Here is a 16,585-nt window from a genome sequence, read left to right as displayed (position 1 = left end):
GAATGAGCAATCTCTTTGGAAAGAGGCGAGTGAGTGGATGCGAGCAGCCAGTCTCCACTGGGGGCTGCTGATGTCAGCACCTCGGACAGTTCCAAAACAGCTTTCCCTCAAAACAAAGGGCACCCACACAGTTTTGTTTTCTAAGTGTCCCTCTCATTCCAGGGGGTGTGTTGACAATCTGACCATCAGCTAATACTTGACATTAACCTGTAGTAACACCTTCTTCTCCTCTCTCCCCAGAACCCAGGATCTTTCACCCAATTCCCCAGCACCCTCCAGTCACACAAGGAGACTGTCTTACGAACACCTGGTGTGGATGTTTTCACTCTCGCTTCTAGTTGGTTGGGAAGCAGCATCTGCCACAGGCACCGTTTAGTTTCATTTCCATCCCCTGCATCTCACAGGAAAGAAATGGTCAATAGTTCAAATAAAAGAATCGTCCTGGTCAGCTCCAAAATATGGCTACTTGCACGGTAATCAGAGCAAGTCTATCAAATCAGTGGTTTCTTTATTCCTAAGAGGAAGGGGCTTTTCCTAAGGGTTATGGTTCTACCGCCCAAGGAACAGCTGTACTCATCACAAGTAGCTGCAAAGGCTGGCACACCAAGAGGGTCTGCTTTGGCTCAGAAACTCAGTTTGGCTCCTGCCACCCCTGGTCACCCCACTGCGGGTCTCAGTGGCATGTGTTCCACACACAGTCGGGCAGTCTGCTTTTACTTAGGAGGTATCACAACCAGAGGTGGTCCCCGCTTGGGCCTCCACATGAGGACCTGGGCATCGTTGGCATTGGGCTTCACTAGTGCGTTAGGGGGGATGGGCTCCATCCGGCTCAGGATCCGGGGCTGCTCCTGCTGAGTCCTGCCCACTAGCCGGGCCCGCTGCCCCAACAGCTGAAGAGGGTCCACTTCAATGTCCACTCTCATCCTCCACTTGATGGTCTGCAGTATGATCTTCTCCTTGGTGGTGGTGTTCATGGCCACCAGCCATGTGGTAAAACTTTGGTCCCTCTTGATCCTTGTGAGCAGTGGCACATTGCTGTCACTCACTGGCACTGCCCATGTCACGCTGGGGTAGAAGTTATCATTCATGCTGACGGAGAACCTGGAGATCTTGTTGGTGGGGCCAACCAGGGTCACAGTCTCTGTCGTGTTCCCATACCATGGGTAGCTCACCCCGTCTGAGTCACTGATGGCTTTTACTCTCCCTTCCCTCAAGTCAGGCAGTTCCCAGCTTGACCTGGAAAAGCAGAAGGGATACATGAGAAAAGAGGAGACTCAATGAATTTCTTATAAGCTGGAGACCTGCCCACCACTTACTAAGACGGTCAAATTGGGCAAAATGGGAAGTTTGGAGGGAGGAGGCGGGTTGGGGTCAAAAGTTCTATGCTGAGTTGTATCAGGATTAAATGAGAGAAGAAAAAAAAAACAATCAAAGTGACATTTGAAAAAAAAAAGCAATGCCAATGGAAAAGAAGCCCAAGGAGATAGTGGTGAGGCCATGTATAGCTGCCAAATCATTGGGACAATGGCAATGAAGAGTGTAGAGGTGACCTGTGACTGGATGTGCTTTCTTAGGGGAGAATGTGTGTGTGTAAAGTCCGATCAGGGGAAGAGGTGATCTGAAATTGAATGTACTTGAGAGGAGGTAACAGGAGGGGTAGGGGAGGTGAAGTTCAACATTATATAAATTTCTTGGAAAAGCCACAGCAGTAGAATTTCTACTCAACATGAAATCTTTAAATTCTACCATTAAACCAACCCAGCACTCAGAAAACACTGACAAAGAAAAGCTGAGACGGAGTCATTCTGAGAGCTAAAGTGCTTTGTGGAAATTGTAGGCTGGCATGCCTGCTCCCTCACACGCTGCTCTCTGTGAGGCTTCGCGTCCGGGCTGTAAGCTGCACTGCTTTGTTTGGTCCGGGCTGTAAGCTGCACTGCTTTGTTTGTGAGCTTGCCATTCTGAGCGCATGTCTATACTTCCTGTCCATTTCATCCTTGCAGAGGACGACAGGAGAACATTCCACATGCCTCCTCCCAAGAGATGCTGCATACAATAATGATCATCACGATGGCCCCGGCTGTGGTTATAGAGCATTTACCCCACCCCAACCACTGTGTTAAGCGCTCTGTTATCACGGGTTAGGTTCAAACGATTCCACGCTACAACTGGGTTTTATTTCTACTTATTTCTAGTACTTTCTATGTTTTCCACATGAGAAGACAGAGATTTAAAGATGTTAATATGATCAGTGTCCTACAGATTCTAAGAGGTTGGATTGTTTTACTCTAAAGTCTGTGATTGTATCATACAAAGTCTGTGATTTTTGACCACTGTATCATACCGCTTCTAAGTACCCTTACATGGTAATGGAAGAAGCCAGAGTGAAGGGAACTTATACTGTACCATGATCTAACTAACATTCCTTAGCATTTCCAAAGGGGAATTTGACTGGGCCTTAATAGGGACATGCTACATATTACTACCCATGGAACCAGGAATAGTAGCAATGTTTGTTAATAATGCCAAAGAATGAAATAATTAGAGAATGGTGAATTTTCCATTTATTAGCTAAGAGGCAGTGGGTGGCCTTGTTTGATATGAAGTTCTTCCCCCTCACAGATGTCAGAAAATCCTGTAGGGCTGATCCAAATGGTAGAAAAGGAAGTTGCATGCTCAAGCTGCTACTGATAATGTCTTAGCATCTCCTAGACTCACTCGGGAAGATGGAAGCACTAACCGCTGTTTCTGGCTACCCCCATGGTACTTTCTATGCCAGTCATCCCATCATAAGCAAAGGGAGGGCTGGACCGCCTGGGGAGGAGGTGAGCCCACAGCTGCAAGAGGCTTTTCTCTTGTCTTCATGTCCTTGATAACTGTTGAGAATAATTGTAGTGTATTATGGTTGGCAGAATCTAAGTAACAGAGACTGACCTGATGCAAACTCAAAGAGTGCTCATCTAACTAACCATGATGCTGTGCTGGGCAAAGTCAAAGATGAAAAGTCAAAGAGTGCTCATCTAATTACCCATGATGCCGTGCTGGGCAAAGTGCCCAGATCACTCTGTGGTGCCTGCTTGCCTGCCTGCCCCTTTCTCTTTCTTTCTTTTTTGAGGCAGGTCTTTCTATGTAGCCCTAGTTGTCCCAGCGCCTGCTATGTAGACAAGGTTGGCTTTGAACTCAGAGAACTGTGTTCTTCTGACTACCAGGTGCTGGGATTAAAAGTGTTCACTACCATGACTGGTGCCACATTACCCCCACTTACACACACACACACACACACACACACACACACACACACACACACCACTTCTTACTGTACTAAAAGGAGTGTGTGCTGTTTTGTTATGCACACACACACACACTCCTCAATCTATCTATATATAAATACACACACACACACACACACACCCCACTTCTTACCATACCAAAAGGAATGTGCTGTTTGGTGTAATATAATTGTGCATAAGTTAGTATGGTAGCAAACCAAGTGGCTAATTTGCTTTCTGGGTTCACCAAATGACCACGTTGGAGCTGCTGTGCCTGAGCTAAGGGGCTGAGACAATTTCTCCATCCCCAGACATTATTTCCAAACCTCAGTTTTTCCTTTGGTTAGTGGCCAAGCAGTCTGGCACATTCTGAGTGACTGAAGGACAGGAATTCCCGAAGAGCCACGTCAGGCTTGCTCCTACGCCCTTCTCACGGCTAACTGTGGTGTATCTAATCCGGAGAGTCTCGTCACATTTGAATGCACTCCCTACTCCACCACAACGCTGACCTTTTCAGGACTGGCTGTCTTGATGGTCAGTTCAATTACTGTGTCTATCGCTACGTTACATTATCGTTTACATTTTGCCTTCATCTTCCTTCCCAGAGCTGAGGGCAGAGACATAGGCCCATAATCTGGAGGTTAGTCTGGTTGGAAAATAATAGAATTTAGTTTGGTTCCAGCTTTTCTCATGTATGGAGATATAATGAGGAACGCAAGAGAGCCAGGCCAGAAAGACGAGACCTTTCTCATAGGATTCCCTGCAGTGCTGAAATTATCCGAGGCTTCTTAGCCACCACATCATGGCAAGAACATACCTAGCTGAGCATAGACTCATGTATGTGGCCTAGACAGGCTCATTGTGCCTTCTGTTTTAGGACTGCTTGAGTTCAAAGTGGGACCCCTCCCAAAGTCCCCCATGGAACCAATACCTACCTCTAGCCACAGCATGGAGGGGTGGCTTAATTTAGGAAATAACCCAACTCAATATGACTTAAACCTAGAGAAGGGGAAGTTGCTTTCTTTTAGAAAAGCATCGTATCTTCATTTCTTCTATGAAAACTGCTATTTATTCCAAAGGAGTGGCATGAAAAAGCCTCACCTATAAAATGTATAGTTAGTGTATATGTATGTAATAAATGTAGTGTAGTGTATGTAATAAATGTAGTTACTTTACATAGACGGAAAAATAAGAGGGCTTGGTGATGGCTTTCAGAGAGGTTCTTGCAAAGTTTCAGGAATGGTGACCTCAAGATTCCCCCAGTGGCCATTAAAAGGACATCTTGAAGAGGATGCTGTAGGCTCTTCAGATTCCACATGGTCCAAACTGAACTCCTCACCTCCACCATAGAGCAGGACCTTCCTGTCTCTGCTGCAGCTCAGCTTTCATGTCAGAAGCGAGGGTCATAGTTGGCTCTTCCCATCCCCCACAGGCCACCATAGCTCACACATCACCATGCAGCATCTTGTGACTTTTGTCCCGAGAGTCACATATGAATTTACTTCCTTTTCTCTATGCATTTCTCACTGCTTTCACTTAACCTAAGCCCTTAGCATTTCCTAAATGTTTTGCCATCATGATCTACTAATTGGTTTCTGCGCCCAATGCTGATTCTCTCCAGTTCATCTCGTAGGCTGCACAAGTCCTCAAACTTGTTTGCTCTATAAACAAAACACTTCTAAGACTTCTTTACACAGAAATCACTGGGTCACTCATCGGATAAAATTTAATAAGCTCCTTATCAGCAGAAACCTGGCTCATTGTACCCAGGGTCTCTGACCCAATGTACCATGCTGGGTCTCACCTTTACCCCTCAGCTCTTGCCTCATCCTTTACCCACACTGTTCTTCCTCTTAATACAAGTCCACTGTACCTGGCCATTAATTCTTTGAGAATCATTATGAGTTGCTTCTCCACAGGAAGATATATATTTCCATGAGCCTATGGATGTGTTCAGATTGACAGATTATAATTTAACTTATAGTTTTGTGTCTCTTTCTCAGTTGGATGTTGATTTCCTTGGAATTGTTACTTGTGTTTGAATCAGTATATAATACATAGCTGGCATATGACTACAATTAACTTTTCTTGAATGGATCTACAACCATGATTATATGAGCATGGCATACTAGATTCAGTAGGTTACACACACACACACACAGACACACAGACACACACACCAATATGAAGTTAGGAGGAAAGATGGGAAGTGAGGAATGGGTGTGGGAAAAATTAGGTCCAGGAGGGAGCAGAAATAAAGAATTAATAAAATATATTTTAAAACATTAATATTTCTTCAAGGACTAAATTATATTTGAATCATTTTCATGCCTTTGTTCACGGGGCTTGGTAGAACTTGTACACAACAAAAATCTCTTACTGCAGCTTTACACTTTGTATATTTGCTTGCTTTAAGAAACCTAACATCTATTATTCATCTAGAATCTATTATTAGGATAGCTGCACACCTTGCACTGAACGTTATTTGTCTTAAGGGGGAGGCGAGCCACATTTAAAATGAGCAAATTCGTAAGCATGAATGTATTTCAGGGACTATTTTTGCCACCACGTAGCAAACATATGAAAATGAGTAACGCAGACTTCAAGTGCTACCGGCTCTGGATGTGTAGAGATCCACAAAGGCCAGAGCAGGGAGGAAGCTTTGCAGAGGGAGATATCCGATGGGAGATGAAGACAACCCTTCTCGGCTGGGAGGTGTCATCACAGGCCAAAGTAACATCCGGCATGAAGCAGGGTGTGCGGGGAGCAGAAGAGATGGCTTGGGAAGGTGAATGTAGGAAAAAGTGAGAATGAGAGAGTGGGGTAGGGTGGTCTCAGCTCGAAGGGCATCTTGAATAATGAATGGGCTTTGGCATTTGGGCTCCATCTGAGATGAAGCGGGACTTGCACTGGAGGCTACTGGACTAGGAACAGTGAGGTTAAAAAGAGAAGTTGAGTGTAGGAGGGAGAGCAAGCAAGGGTGAGGAGGAATATTGATAACATTGTAGGTGGTATCTAGTGATTATTTTTCAGCTTTTGTTTTTGGAGACAGGAGCTCATGTAGTCCAGGCTGGCCAAGAATTTGAGCTGAGGATGTCCCTGAACTATTGATCCTCCTGCTTGCACCCCTGCCCCAAGTAATTGGATTATATATGCTCACCATCAGGCCTAGCTTACATAATTTTTAATGGGGCCTTCATGTAAGCTGGTGGCCAAAGGGAGGGAAGGGTTACATCAGAAAGCTACTATCAAGGTAGACCCTCGGAGCTGTGGGAGTTGATACATATCACAGATACAGGAAGAGATACAGCCGGCGTTGCTCAGCAGAGCTGGGCATGAGTCTGTTACGGTTCTCTGTTTTTGACCCTCTGTCCGCCAGAGTTGATAGCATATCACAGATACAGGAAGAGATACAGCCAGCGTTGCTCAGCAGAGCTGGGCATGAGTCTGTTACGGTTCTCTGTTTTTGACCCTCTGTCCGCCATTATTCCCTGAGTGCACACATAATGGGCTTCAGACTTGAAAGCTCCCGACTTCTCCATGGAACAGTGAGATAGAACTATGCTTGTCATTGTGTCCTTTACCCAGAATGCAGTGCTAGGGACAAGGTGCCTGTGTGACCCTCTTTGTTTCTTCCTTAGCTTCTAGGTGTCTGCTGCTGGCCTTGCCTCATCTCCTAACAGTTTAACTTTGTAAGGCTCAGTCTTTTGTTCTTGTTCCCTGCCCATCTCTTTATCGTTTCTTAAGATCTAGTTGACCTCCAGAAAATCATTCTATCAGCTTTGGGCTCCTCATGTGTAAGATGGGAAGAGAACCAGCTCTGAGCATCTCTTCATCTGAGTTATCGCGAGGGTAAAACAAAGTGTTGGTGTATGAGCAAACGCTCTGTAACATATACCATTCCCTGCCAACGTTAGTTATCTCTGCTTTCCCCCACCACCTTTCTCCTCACTGTGATAAACAGTGTTTTCGTTTTAAACAATCAGCCATTGACCCAAAGCTCATAGCTAATGCACCTGCCAATGGGCCTAATAATTAAAGCATCGATTATTGCAACCTTCATGCTTTCCTCCTCCCTTTTAGAAGAGCCGGATCTCAGCCACACTGCTCACGCTGGACATTTCATTCAAACGAGCTCTCTCTGACTTAAGGTGCACCTGCTCTTTGACCTGGCCAGCGTCCCCAGTGTGAGTGGGGGGTTGGAATGAGCATCCTCTCTGAGAAGGGCCCACTCTCCTCTTCCCAATCAGGTGAGACCATGGGGGTGGGGGCTGGGCAGTGTTGTTAGACAGGAAACTTGCTCAAAGTCATCCAGCTCAGGAGGGTCAGGCCTAAGTGCCAGAACAGAGGTCTGATTCTATACCGCTTGCTTTCTCACAGTGCATCCTTGGTACTAAATGGCCCTGGACTCCTGAGAGATCAGAGTAGTGGTCATGGAGGACACTGATACACACTGCCATGACTATGTTGGCATCACAATATGGAGACGTTGAGGAATAGCTATTAGACAGTCTCTCCTCCCCACAGGGCCGTCACCCTGGCAACCTAGGTTTCCCCAAGCCTCTTCTCTTCAAAATCCATCAACTTCAAGGGTTAATACAGGCAGAGCAGAGAACCTCCACCATCCAGTTCTCCTTGTGGGGCTGATGATCAGTCCTGACAGTGTCACCCCATCATAGCTGACTGCAACATCCTCACTACTGATACTACACTGAGAGTCTGTGGTCTAACCGCTGGATGGAGCCTACTCTTTAAAGGGATACCGGTTGCCAAGTTAACTGTGCTGAACTTAGAGGGTGGGAAAGAGCCTCAGATCTTCGCTCTTAATTGTCATTAGTAGAGTCTAAGGAATTAGCATTCTGGGAAAGCATGGCACCTACTCTGAGAACTCAAGCTTCCCTATATCAGTACTGAAGAGATGACGTGCGCTTTTTCCAGGAGCTTCATGCTTTCTGTCATTTTAGGTTCTGTTGCACTTCTCCCTCTAAACCCCACCCTGACAGGATCTGCCTTGGTCCTCATCAGGTAGCTGAAGAAAAGAGAGGTATAGAGCTGGGCTCAGGGCTGGGGAGAGAGCTGTGGCAGAGGTGGTGAGGAGGGATGGAAGCCAAGGTCCTGCGTGTCACCTGATGAGTCACAAATCTCACTGTCTCTAAGCAGCCACCCAGCTTCTCAGCCACCAGTTCCCAACCCTGGCCCTGGCCCTGGCCCATGGCCCAGTCTTCGGCTGGTTTGCACCATGATTGCAGAGTAGGTTTTAAAATTAGGATCTTTCCTAGTTCTGCATTGTTTATGTCAGACTCTGAGAAGCCTGTAAACACTACCCACCCACCTCCGCTCCACCTCCTTCCTTTCTGACCACATCCGCTTCTCTTTGGCACCCAGGCAGACATATTACCCCTCTCCCCTCCCTCCCCCCAGCTTCTATTGCAGAGAAAAGAAAATTTCCCACGTTCCCCAAGGTTCCTGAGTCCTGGCAGAGGCCTTATCTTTAAATGCAGATTTCTCTCATTTCCCAGCCTCACGCTAGATTCACTAGCACCATGACACCTTGGGATGTGCCTATCTTTCACCATGTGGAGGTCAGTTATCCCGCCTGGGACTCAGAAATCTCTGTGGACTTCTCTACTTGACAGCCCCGAGACCTCAGGTGGGAGGCCAGTTTTCTGGGTCATGTCTGAGGATGGTTTGCCGCGGACTCCAGTTCTCAGCTTCCTGGAGCAGAGTGTCTTTTCCCTTCCCATGGCTGCACAAGCTGGCAGCCTGCACACAGAAGGGTGTTTAGTCATACCTGCAGAGCAGTTCTGCAAGACCCAGTGGGTGTCTCTTCCAAGGATTGTGCCCGCAGGCCACACAAGCCCTTTTAGTCCCTTAATGCACACAAAGCCTAGTGGCAGGCAAGGAGCCCCCTCCCCCCCAAATTCTCAAGGAGCTCACGGCCCATAGGGTGATGGAACAGATGGCTCTCCCTAATGTTCCTGCTCAGCTGCTATGTGGACCAAGAGGAAGCAGTGCTTAGTGCATTACAGCTGCTTTTCAGGTGCTGTTATGCATATTGCTCTTTTCAAACCAAGATTGAGCAACCGGGGCCTGAGAATCCTCCAAGGGAATTTTCCTCCCCTTATGCAGATGGGATTGCACTATTTATTTCACTTTCATCCTGAGGAGGTGACAGGAGGGTAAGCAGCCAAATTTCACTTATTCAGTGGGGACACTGAAATAGAGAAATGCCAAATCATGGCACAACTCCAAGAGAACACAGTTTTCCAAATTCTTTTCACAAAGTTTTTGGTGAGCACTTACTTTGTTCTGACATTATGTTTAACTTTGTGACATGGAAGATCTAGAAAACACACGCTGGCACGTGCACATGCACCACACAGAAGACCTAAACACACACACACACACACACACACACACACACATGCACAGAGCATAAACACCTTACAGGGTAAAGATGACTAACAGAAATGATATGAACAGAGGCTGTTCGTATCTTTCTGAGAGACGATTGAGTTCCAATTACCTTGCAAGCTCTTTCATTTTGAATTTTCTCATCTGCCCAACCAAGAGGGCAGAATACATTCCTGAGTAGGTGGACGTTGGGCTGTATCTCTATACTTTGACTGGAGACTTGGGTCTTTGTACTGATAGAGTTGGGTTCTGAGGACCATTAAGGGATGTGCCTTCAAACAAAGAGACGTCATGTCTGTCCCCAAGAGATGAGCTGTGTATCTCATAAGCCAAGGTTCCATTCACCTGGTTCTCCTGGCTCTAGGGTCACTAGGGGCCCAGTGTCTATTCACGGTCCTCTCCAGGCTTCTGGCTCCTTCAGAGTGTCCTGCATTATCTGTGGCTGAGAAGATGCTGGGGCTCTGAACTCTAATAGCTTCTCCATGTGCCAGGTGGTAGAAGGAGGTCCCACTCCTGCCTGTACACGACCTGGATCCATCCTCAGAGCCAAGCTTCAACTAGAGCCCCTGCCACAATCTAGGATTCCATAGCTCCTAACTGTGACACTCAGCCTCTTTGCACCTCTCCTCCTCCTCCTCCTCCTCCTCCTCCTCTTCTTCCTCCTCATCCTCATGCCCTGTCACTAGCTGGGAGGAAATGTAGCTCATTTATTTGCATGTACACCAGCCAAGTAGGATTCCTAGTGTGAAACCTTCCAGTGGGGCCTTAGAGATGGACATTGTGGGATCTCCCCATTTATGCCAACCTCATAGTAGTTTGCGGACGCAGTCTGGGTCTGCAATCTCATTGCCACAGAGCACCTGCAGTTATAGCTATTTATAAAGGTGAGGCTAGATTTCTGTGGTCGAGTGCAATGGTATCAGTCATCTGTTGGTGACAGTGAACAGTGAGAATGGTCAGCTGTGCAGGGGATGGGGTGGGCAGCCCTTGAGTGAAGGGGAACCACTCTGTGAAGCCTTGAAATCGGGACCTAAACTTGTGTTAGCTTTAAAAGCTGAGGTCAGGACAGGTCCCCCTCCACCCCCCTTCAGATTAGTTGGCCCAGAAGTTGTTGTGATTTTCCACTTGTCTGATTAAGGAGAACACATCTTCAAGGCCAAGAACATACTGATGAAGAGACAGTTGTCAAATCTCCAGGATACAAAGAGAGGCATCAGACATTTACCAGGTGAATGAAGAAGAACAGTTTCCTGGGCCCACAGGTGGCAGCAGGGAAGCAGGGGCACTAGGCCCCACAGGGCCAGACAGTGCTGTCACCCTTCTCCTGCTTTGGTGGCTACTGGAACATTAGTGATCCGGGTGTGGGGGGGGATGACCATGTTAAACCCAGCTCCTCTGATCATATCCACAAGAGGCTCATGGATTTCCTAGGTGCTCTATAGCATGGGGAAGAGAGGTGATGGCCTCCTGTACTCCTGCCTGCCTCCTTTAGCCAGCCCTATGGACAAGGCAAGAATGACCAGAATAAACCAAGAGAAATGTCTGGGGCAAACAGAGTTGGGGAAAGAATAGACAAAAAGTCTGAGGAACACAGCCTGGCAAACCCTGGGGTCTGGGTCCCTAAGCCAAGGGTGGGCCTGAGGAAGGAAGGACAAGATCTGAGGACTTGGAGGTTGACCAGTGTAGGCTGAGGCCTCTTGGCCTCAGTGGTCTAGCAGACTTCCAAAGTCTGGAAGCCAAGAAATAAAGTCAAACTCAGAGAAGTCTGTTTGTTGGCACAAGAACAAGGCCAGGAGGACCACAGAGCAAAATAGCTGTGGTGACTAAGTTAGAGATGCTCAGGGCAGACAGAGGGCAGGACCCTCAAAAGTCAGATATTAAGACATTACCACTACCAGTATTTATTTGGATACCAAGCAGTCTACTAAACAATCCACACAGAAACCTTCCAGCAGGCATGTTGTTTTGGTTATTTCATGCGGAAGCTGAGACTCAGGCAAATCACTCAATAATGTCACACAGCAAGGACGTCGCAGAGGTGGGAGGGGCCTGGCACCGACTCCGCAGCTCCAGTGCACACTCTTCAGTCGGTATCTGGCTGTCACAGCCAGTACTAGCCTGGGTCCTCTACCCTTGTCCTCTCCACACCGTCCCCCAAGCACTGGTACTCTTCACAGGTGACATCAGAGCTGAGGCATGTGGAGGGGAGGATGGGGTGCCAGCGGATTAGGATCTGCCAGTGCTACTTACTGGCAGGCTGCTGGGAACACTGACTTGTTTCACTGGTATCAAAGGTGGGCAGATGGAAAGAGATCCAGTTCTGGCCAAATAGCACCCAGGAGGGAGGGAAGGGTATGGGCAGGAACCAGGTTCATGGATGCTGAACAGAGGGAGGAGGCAGGCATGGGAAAACAGAAGGATGGAGGCGGAGGGTGGGGCATGGTCTAGTGGCGGAGATTTAAAAAAAAAGGCTTGCTTGTTTTCACCAACTTTCCACTTGATTTTCTCAGTATGCAGCATCTCACTGCTTGCTGGGCAGGGTCACAGATGTGAGGGGTTTACCAGCTGCAGCTCAGCCTGGGCAGGAGCTACTAGGGTGCTCATAGCTGTGTGTGCCCTGAGGGCAGAATTGTGGAAATGTCCTACCAGCACACAGAGTGGGTACTCATCTACAATGGGCAGTGCTGGGCCCACACTGACACACATACACACAGGGACAGAGCAGTTCACAAGGCAATCTCTAAACTGTGAAGGGAAGCGAGGCTGCAAGATTACTCGGGGTGTTTAACTGGCACCACATGCAACGTGTTTAGATGGGAGACGCTGGCAGCTATTATGGATGTAAATGGTTCACATCCTTGTTCTCGCTGATCTACAGTGGCAGACCTACCCTGGAGCACCAGCTCCACTTGGCAAAGGTGGAGAACCATAGAGAGCCTGTGTGATGTTCAGTTTGAGAGCTGGAGTGAGTTGCTGTGGCAGGATGCTCACTTCTTGCAAAGCTCCTAGAGAAGGCTAGTCCTTAAGCCCCAGTATCCTTCACCCACTGCAAGGTGCTCAGGGCTTACTTGGTACTCCACAGTGCTGGTGGAGGAGGCACCGTTTGCCTTGTCTTGCAAATGCTGTAGCTTGAATGTGGGGGGAGGGAACTTGTGTCCACTAGATTAGCTGCCTCAGAGCTGAGACTTAGATCCACGAGCGAGACTCCCGCACGACAGCCCAGCTTTCTTTTTCTACAAGTTGCATTATTTACCTGTATCCTCCTGACTTACTCTGTTTGTGGGTCGGTTGGCTAACCTTTTAACCAAGCGATTGATTATTTAAGCCCTATACGTCTAAGGCAGTATATGGAGAGGGACATAAAGATGCCCGTGACCTGGCTCCTGGCAGGCATAGGTCCCACATAAGTAACCATAGGAATGGAGGAATGGGAGCAGTGTCAGTAAGGTCAGAGGGGATTCTGGGCTACATCGGTGTCTGCTGCTTCCTCTCTGCTCACTGGCCAGGAGTTCAGAGGTAGACAGCTCTTAGTAAAAGGCAGCTTGCAGGCGCTCTGAACCCATTCTGTTCAGGCTGTTGTTCCTCTTCTTCAAAGGCTCGGGGCCCTGGCTTTTGTCCTTGGATGGATCATCTCTGGTCTGGTGATTCTGGTGTCAGGGTAGGGAGGCAGCAGGGGAGCCAGCATGCAACACAGGCCTCGGGAACCTCATGCTCCTTAGATGTTAAATTGAAGTCAGGAGCTCCTTCAGTGGGGGGTCCTTCCCGCCGCTGAGGGAATCTGAGGGACACTGGCACACCTGCATTGTGCGTTTCTCTACTCATGTCCTCCCTGGGGTCTGTCTTCTCATCAGCAGATCCCGCTGGGTGGGGCAGAAACCCCACTGCCTTTGGAATCAGATCTGGGTCTGTGCTCTGGCCTGTCACTCAGCTGCGTAACTTTGTCACCGAGGCTCTACCGGGCCTCAGAATCCTAGGATGAAAGACAGGATAGTAAAGTTCTCTTACAGAGACGCATCTTGGGCTTTGTCAAGTGGCATCCAGCTATGGTTTAATCATTCCCACCACTCGGTCCTTCCTCATGGGCTTCCTGACTCTTCCCATCTTCCTTATGCTGGAGGGCTATGGCCCCAGCACCTTTCTCCCTATGATGGGAGAAAGAGGAAGTGACAAGGGGCTAATCTGAAGTTTGGGTTGTGCTGGGCAGGTTGGACTTCCTGGTATACAACTCCTGAGAGAGTTCTTGTCACTAGAGCACAACATAAACCCTTCATCTGCTCCTCAGAGACCTGCACAATCCAGCTGCCTCTGGCTCTGTCTCATATCACACTGTCCCATATTCTCAGCACGCTGCCATCATTAGCTTTTCATGCGGTCCTTTCACATGCCAGTATCTGCCCCAGGGCCTTAGCGTGTGCTCTGGGAGACATACACTCTTTCCCTGCCACTTAGTTAGCTTGTGTATGTAGTGGGGGTGAGTGTAAACTGAAGTGTTAAGAATCACTTCCTTTGGGACTCTTTCCTTGATCCACCTACCTCCATCTTCCCACACGGAACTACATTAGGTCTCTATCAGCACTCCATATTTTCCTGATTCATGCACCTTGCTGCTATTTTTAGTTACATAGTCTACACCCACTTATAGCTTAATGTCCATTTCCTCTGTAGGAAAGATGGCAGATACTGATGGGAAAGCAGGAGTGACAATGGCATGAAGGCAGCAGGGAAGGACAGGCAGGGGTAGCAGGGGCTTGGAGGGATGACAAATCAGATACAGCAGAAAGTCCCAGAGTGGGCTGTGTGAATTTAAGGCTTCAGAGGTACAGGTTAGTGAGGGCCTCTGGGTGGACAGATTCCAAGAAGGCAGCGCTCCAAATGATGCCGAAGTGTGGGGCATCCAGAGTTTCCTGGGAACTCAGAAGCAGGCCAGGAAGCAGGAGTGGGCTCCAGGGAGGGGTCTGACATCATCCACGTGGGAAGGATGGTCCTGCCTTGCCTTGCAGTTGTCTGAGAGGACTGGAACCTCCCCGCAGTGTTCCTTGGACCCAGATGAGGGAGCTCTCTTGGGGAGACAGGACTGTGTTAACAGAGCTGAGATACAGGGGTACAGGGTAAATTGTCTCCTTTCCTTGGTAGTCTGCAGCCCTGGGCTAGCCTTCTGGGATTCCACAGCTGCTGTCTCTGAGCCATACCAAGGCCCTGGTTTTCCTGGCAGCACGGACAAAGTTGAACAGCAGAGGCAGGGGAGGATGGAAAGCCAGACAGGAAGCTGATAATTGTCGGCTGCAGACACAGCTGTTGAAAATGAACAAGTTCATACCCAGGTTAGTTATATAAAGCCCCTCCATCCCTCCCAGGGTCCCGCAGTTCCCCTCAACGTCCGCTCTAGGATCATGAATTCTGATGTGGGTAGAAAGAGAACAGTATAAAAGTTGGGAAATTGCGAGCCCTCCTGCACATTCACCACTAGGCCTCTGGTACCCACAGCCAGAATCGATCACTCTATATTATCCAGGCCAGAGCCATCAAAACCACCTGATCTCTCACTGATACCTGAGCCTGCCACTCTGGACAGGGAGAGCAAAACCAGCCCTTTATTCAGCACGAGCACAGGCTGAAAAGTGCAAGTCAGCAGGGCTCTGGGTGTCAGGAAGCCAGTTCTCCAGTGCTGGTGTAGTAAGAGCCATTTAAGATCAAAAGGATGCCAAGCTATTCTTTGGCTACAACCAACTCTGTTGGCAAGATCATGACCCCAGCCAAAGGGAGGAATACAGAAAAGCACTTCAGAGAGAGGGCTCATTTCACATCAATTCAATGACTTTTGATTACTTACAATGGGCGCGGCATCGTGTATGTGTCCCTGTTCTGAGAGGGGAACCTCTCTCATCTGGGATATTTGGGGAAAGAGGTTTCAGGGTGGATCAGCAGCAAAAGGGCCTGGGCATTGGGAAGAGCAGGATGTCAGGGACGATGACATCAGCCGGTGTTGATATTAGCTAAGAGCTCACGGTGCACAGGCACAGTCAATGCACCTTCATACAGACTATTTCATTAGGAACCTTCCCAGTGACCCTACCATCTGCACTACCTGTTTAAGAGGAATGAGGGATGAAGTTTGGGGAGGTAGAGGAACCAGCCTCGGACAACAGAGAATTTGAACCCAGACTAACTGGCTCTTTTGAGCAGAGCTTGAATGTAAAAATGAAGAGACAGGTGCATGCACAGTGGTCTCAGGCTTGGTGTAGAGAGAGAGAGAGAGAGTAAAAGAACTTTCTGTATTAACTGAATGTAAAGCTGGTCCAAGAAAGAGAACAGGCAGAGTGGGACACGGTGGCCATGACAGTGTCCCCGGGGCTGTCTGTCTGTGGTCCAGAAGGTGTACCTCACGCATAAATCTTTAGTGTCCCACCATCTTTCCTGCTATGGAGATGGTTCCTCCATATTTGGCCACTGAATGGACAAGAAAGGAATCAAAACCAGATATTCACCTGTACATTTCATAACACATCTCCCGTGTTTATGGTAAGCCCACCAAGTAGCCGTTTATTATGTTCTTAATAGTAAAAGAAACCAAAGCTTAGAAAGGTTGGAAGTTTTTCTCCGAGTTCAACAATAGTTCCTGAGTGATGGAGGCAAGGCTTGGACACATGCCTATGTGCTCCATTGACTTCCCCTGATTTTCACTGATGGACACCACAAGAGAGCCTGGGAACTGCGGTCCACCATTCGCAGCACAGTCACCACTATTTTTCTACAGAACAAAAAGAGTGAATTCCTTTTGAGTTTGAAGTTGTCTTCAAAAGCATTTTCCAGAAGGTGGCTTACAGGGAGCCTGGTCCAAACTGCCTGTAGTACACTTGGTATGTAGGAGCCAGAAATAATTAGCTAAAGAACTGTCACCAGCGTTA

General features: G+C 48.1%; 1 protein-coding gene across 1 annotated transcript in view; it reads right to left on the bottom strand.

The window, feature by feature from the left end:
• Positions 1 to 491: 491 nt before the first annotated feature.
• Positions 492 to 16,585, bottom strand: part of Fam78b (family with sequence similarity 78 member B) — a 77,419-nt gene continuing 61,325 nt past the window's right edge. The window contains exon 2 of the mRNA XM_021174771.1: positions 492 to 1,236. Coding sequence (XP_021030430.1) covers positions 714 to 1,236 — 523 coding nt within the window. The 3' untranslated portion in view covers positions 492 to 713. The remainder of the gene's footprint in view (positions 1,237 to 16,585) is intronic.

Source organism: Mus caroli, chromosome 1 (genome assembly GCF_900094665.2).
Source record: "Mus caroli chromosome 1, CAROLI_EIJ_v1.1, whole genome shotgun sequence".
Taxonomy (NCBI): Eukaryota; Metazoa; Chordata; class Mammalia; order Rodentia; family Muridae; genus Mus; species Mus caroli.
The sequence above is the reverse complement of the archived record's forward strand: the minus strand, read 5'-3'. Positions and strand labels throughout refer to the sequence as shown.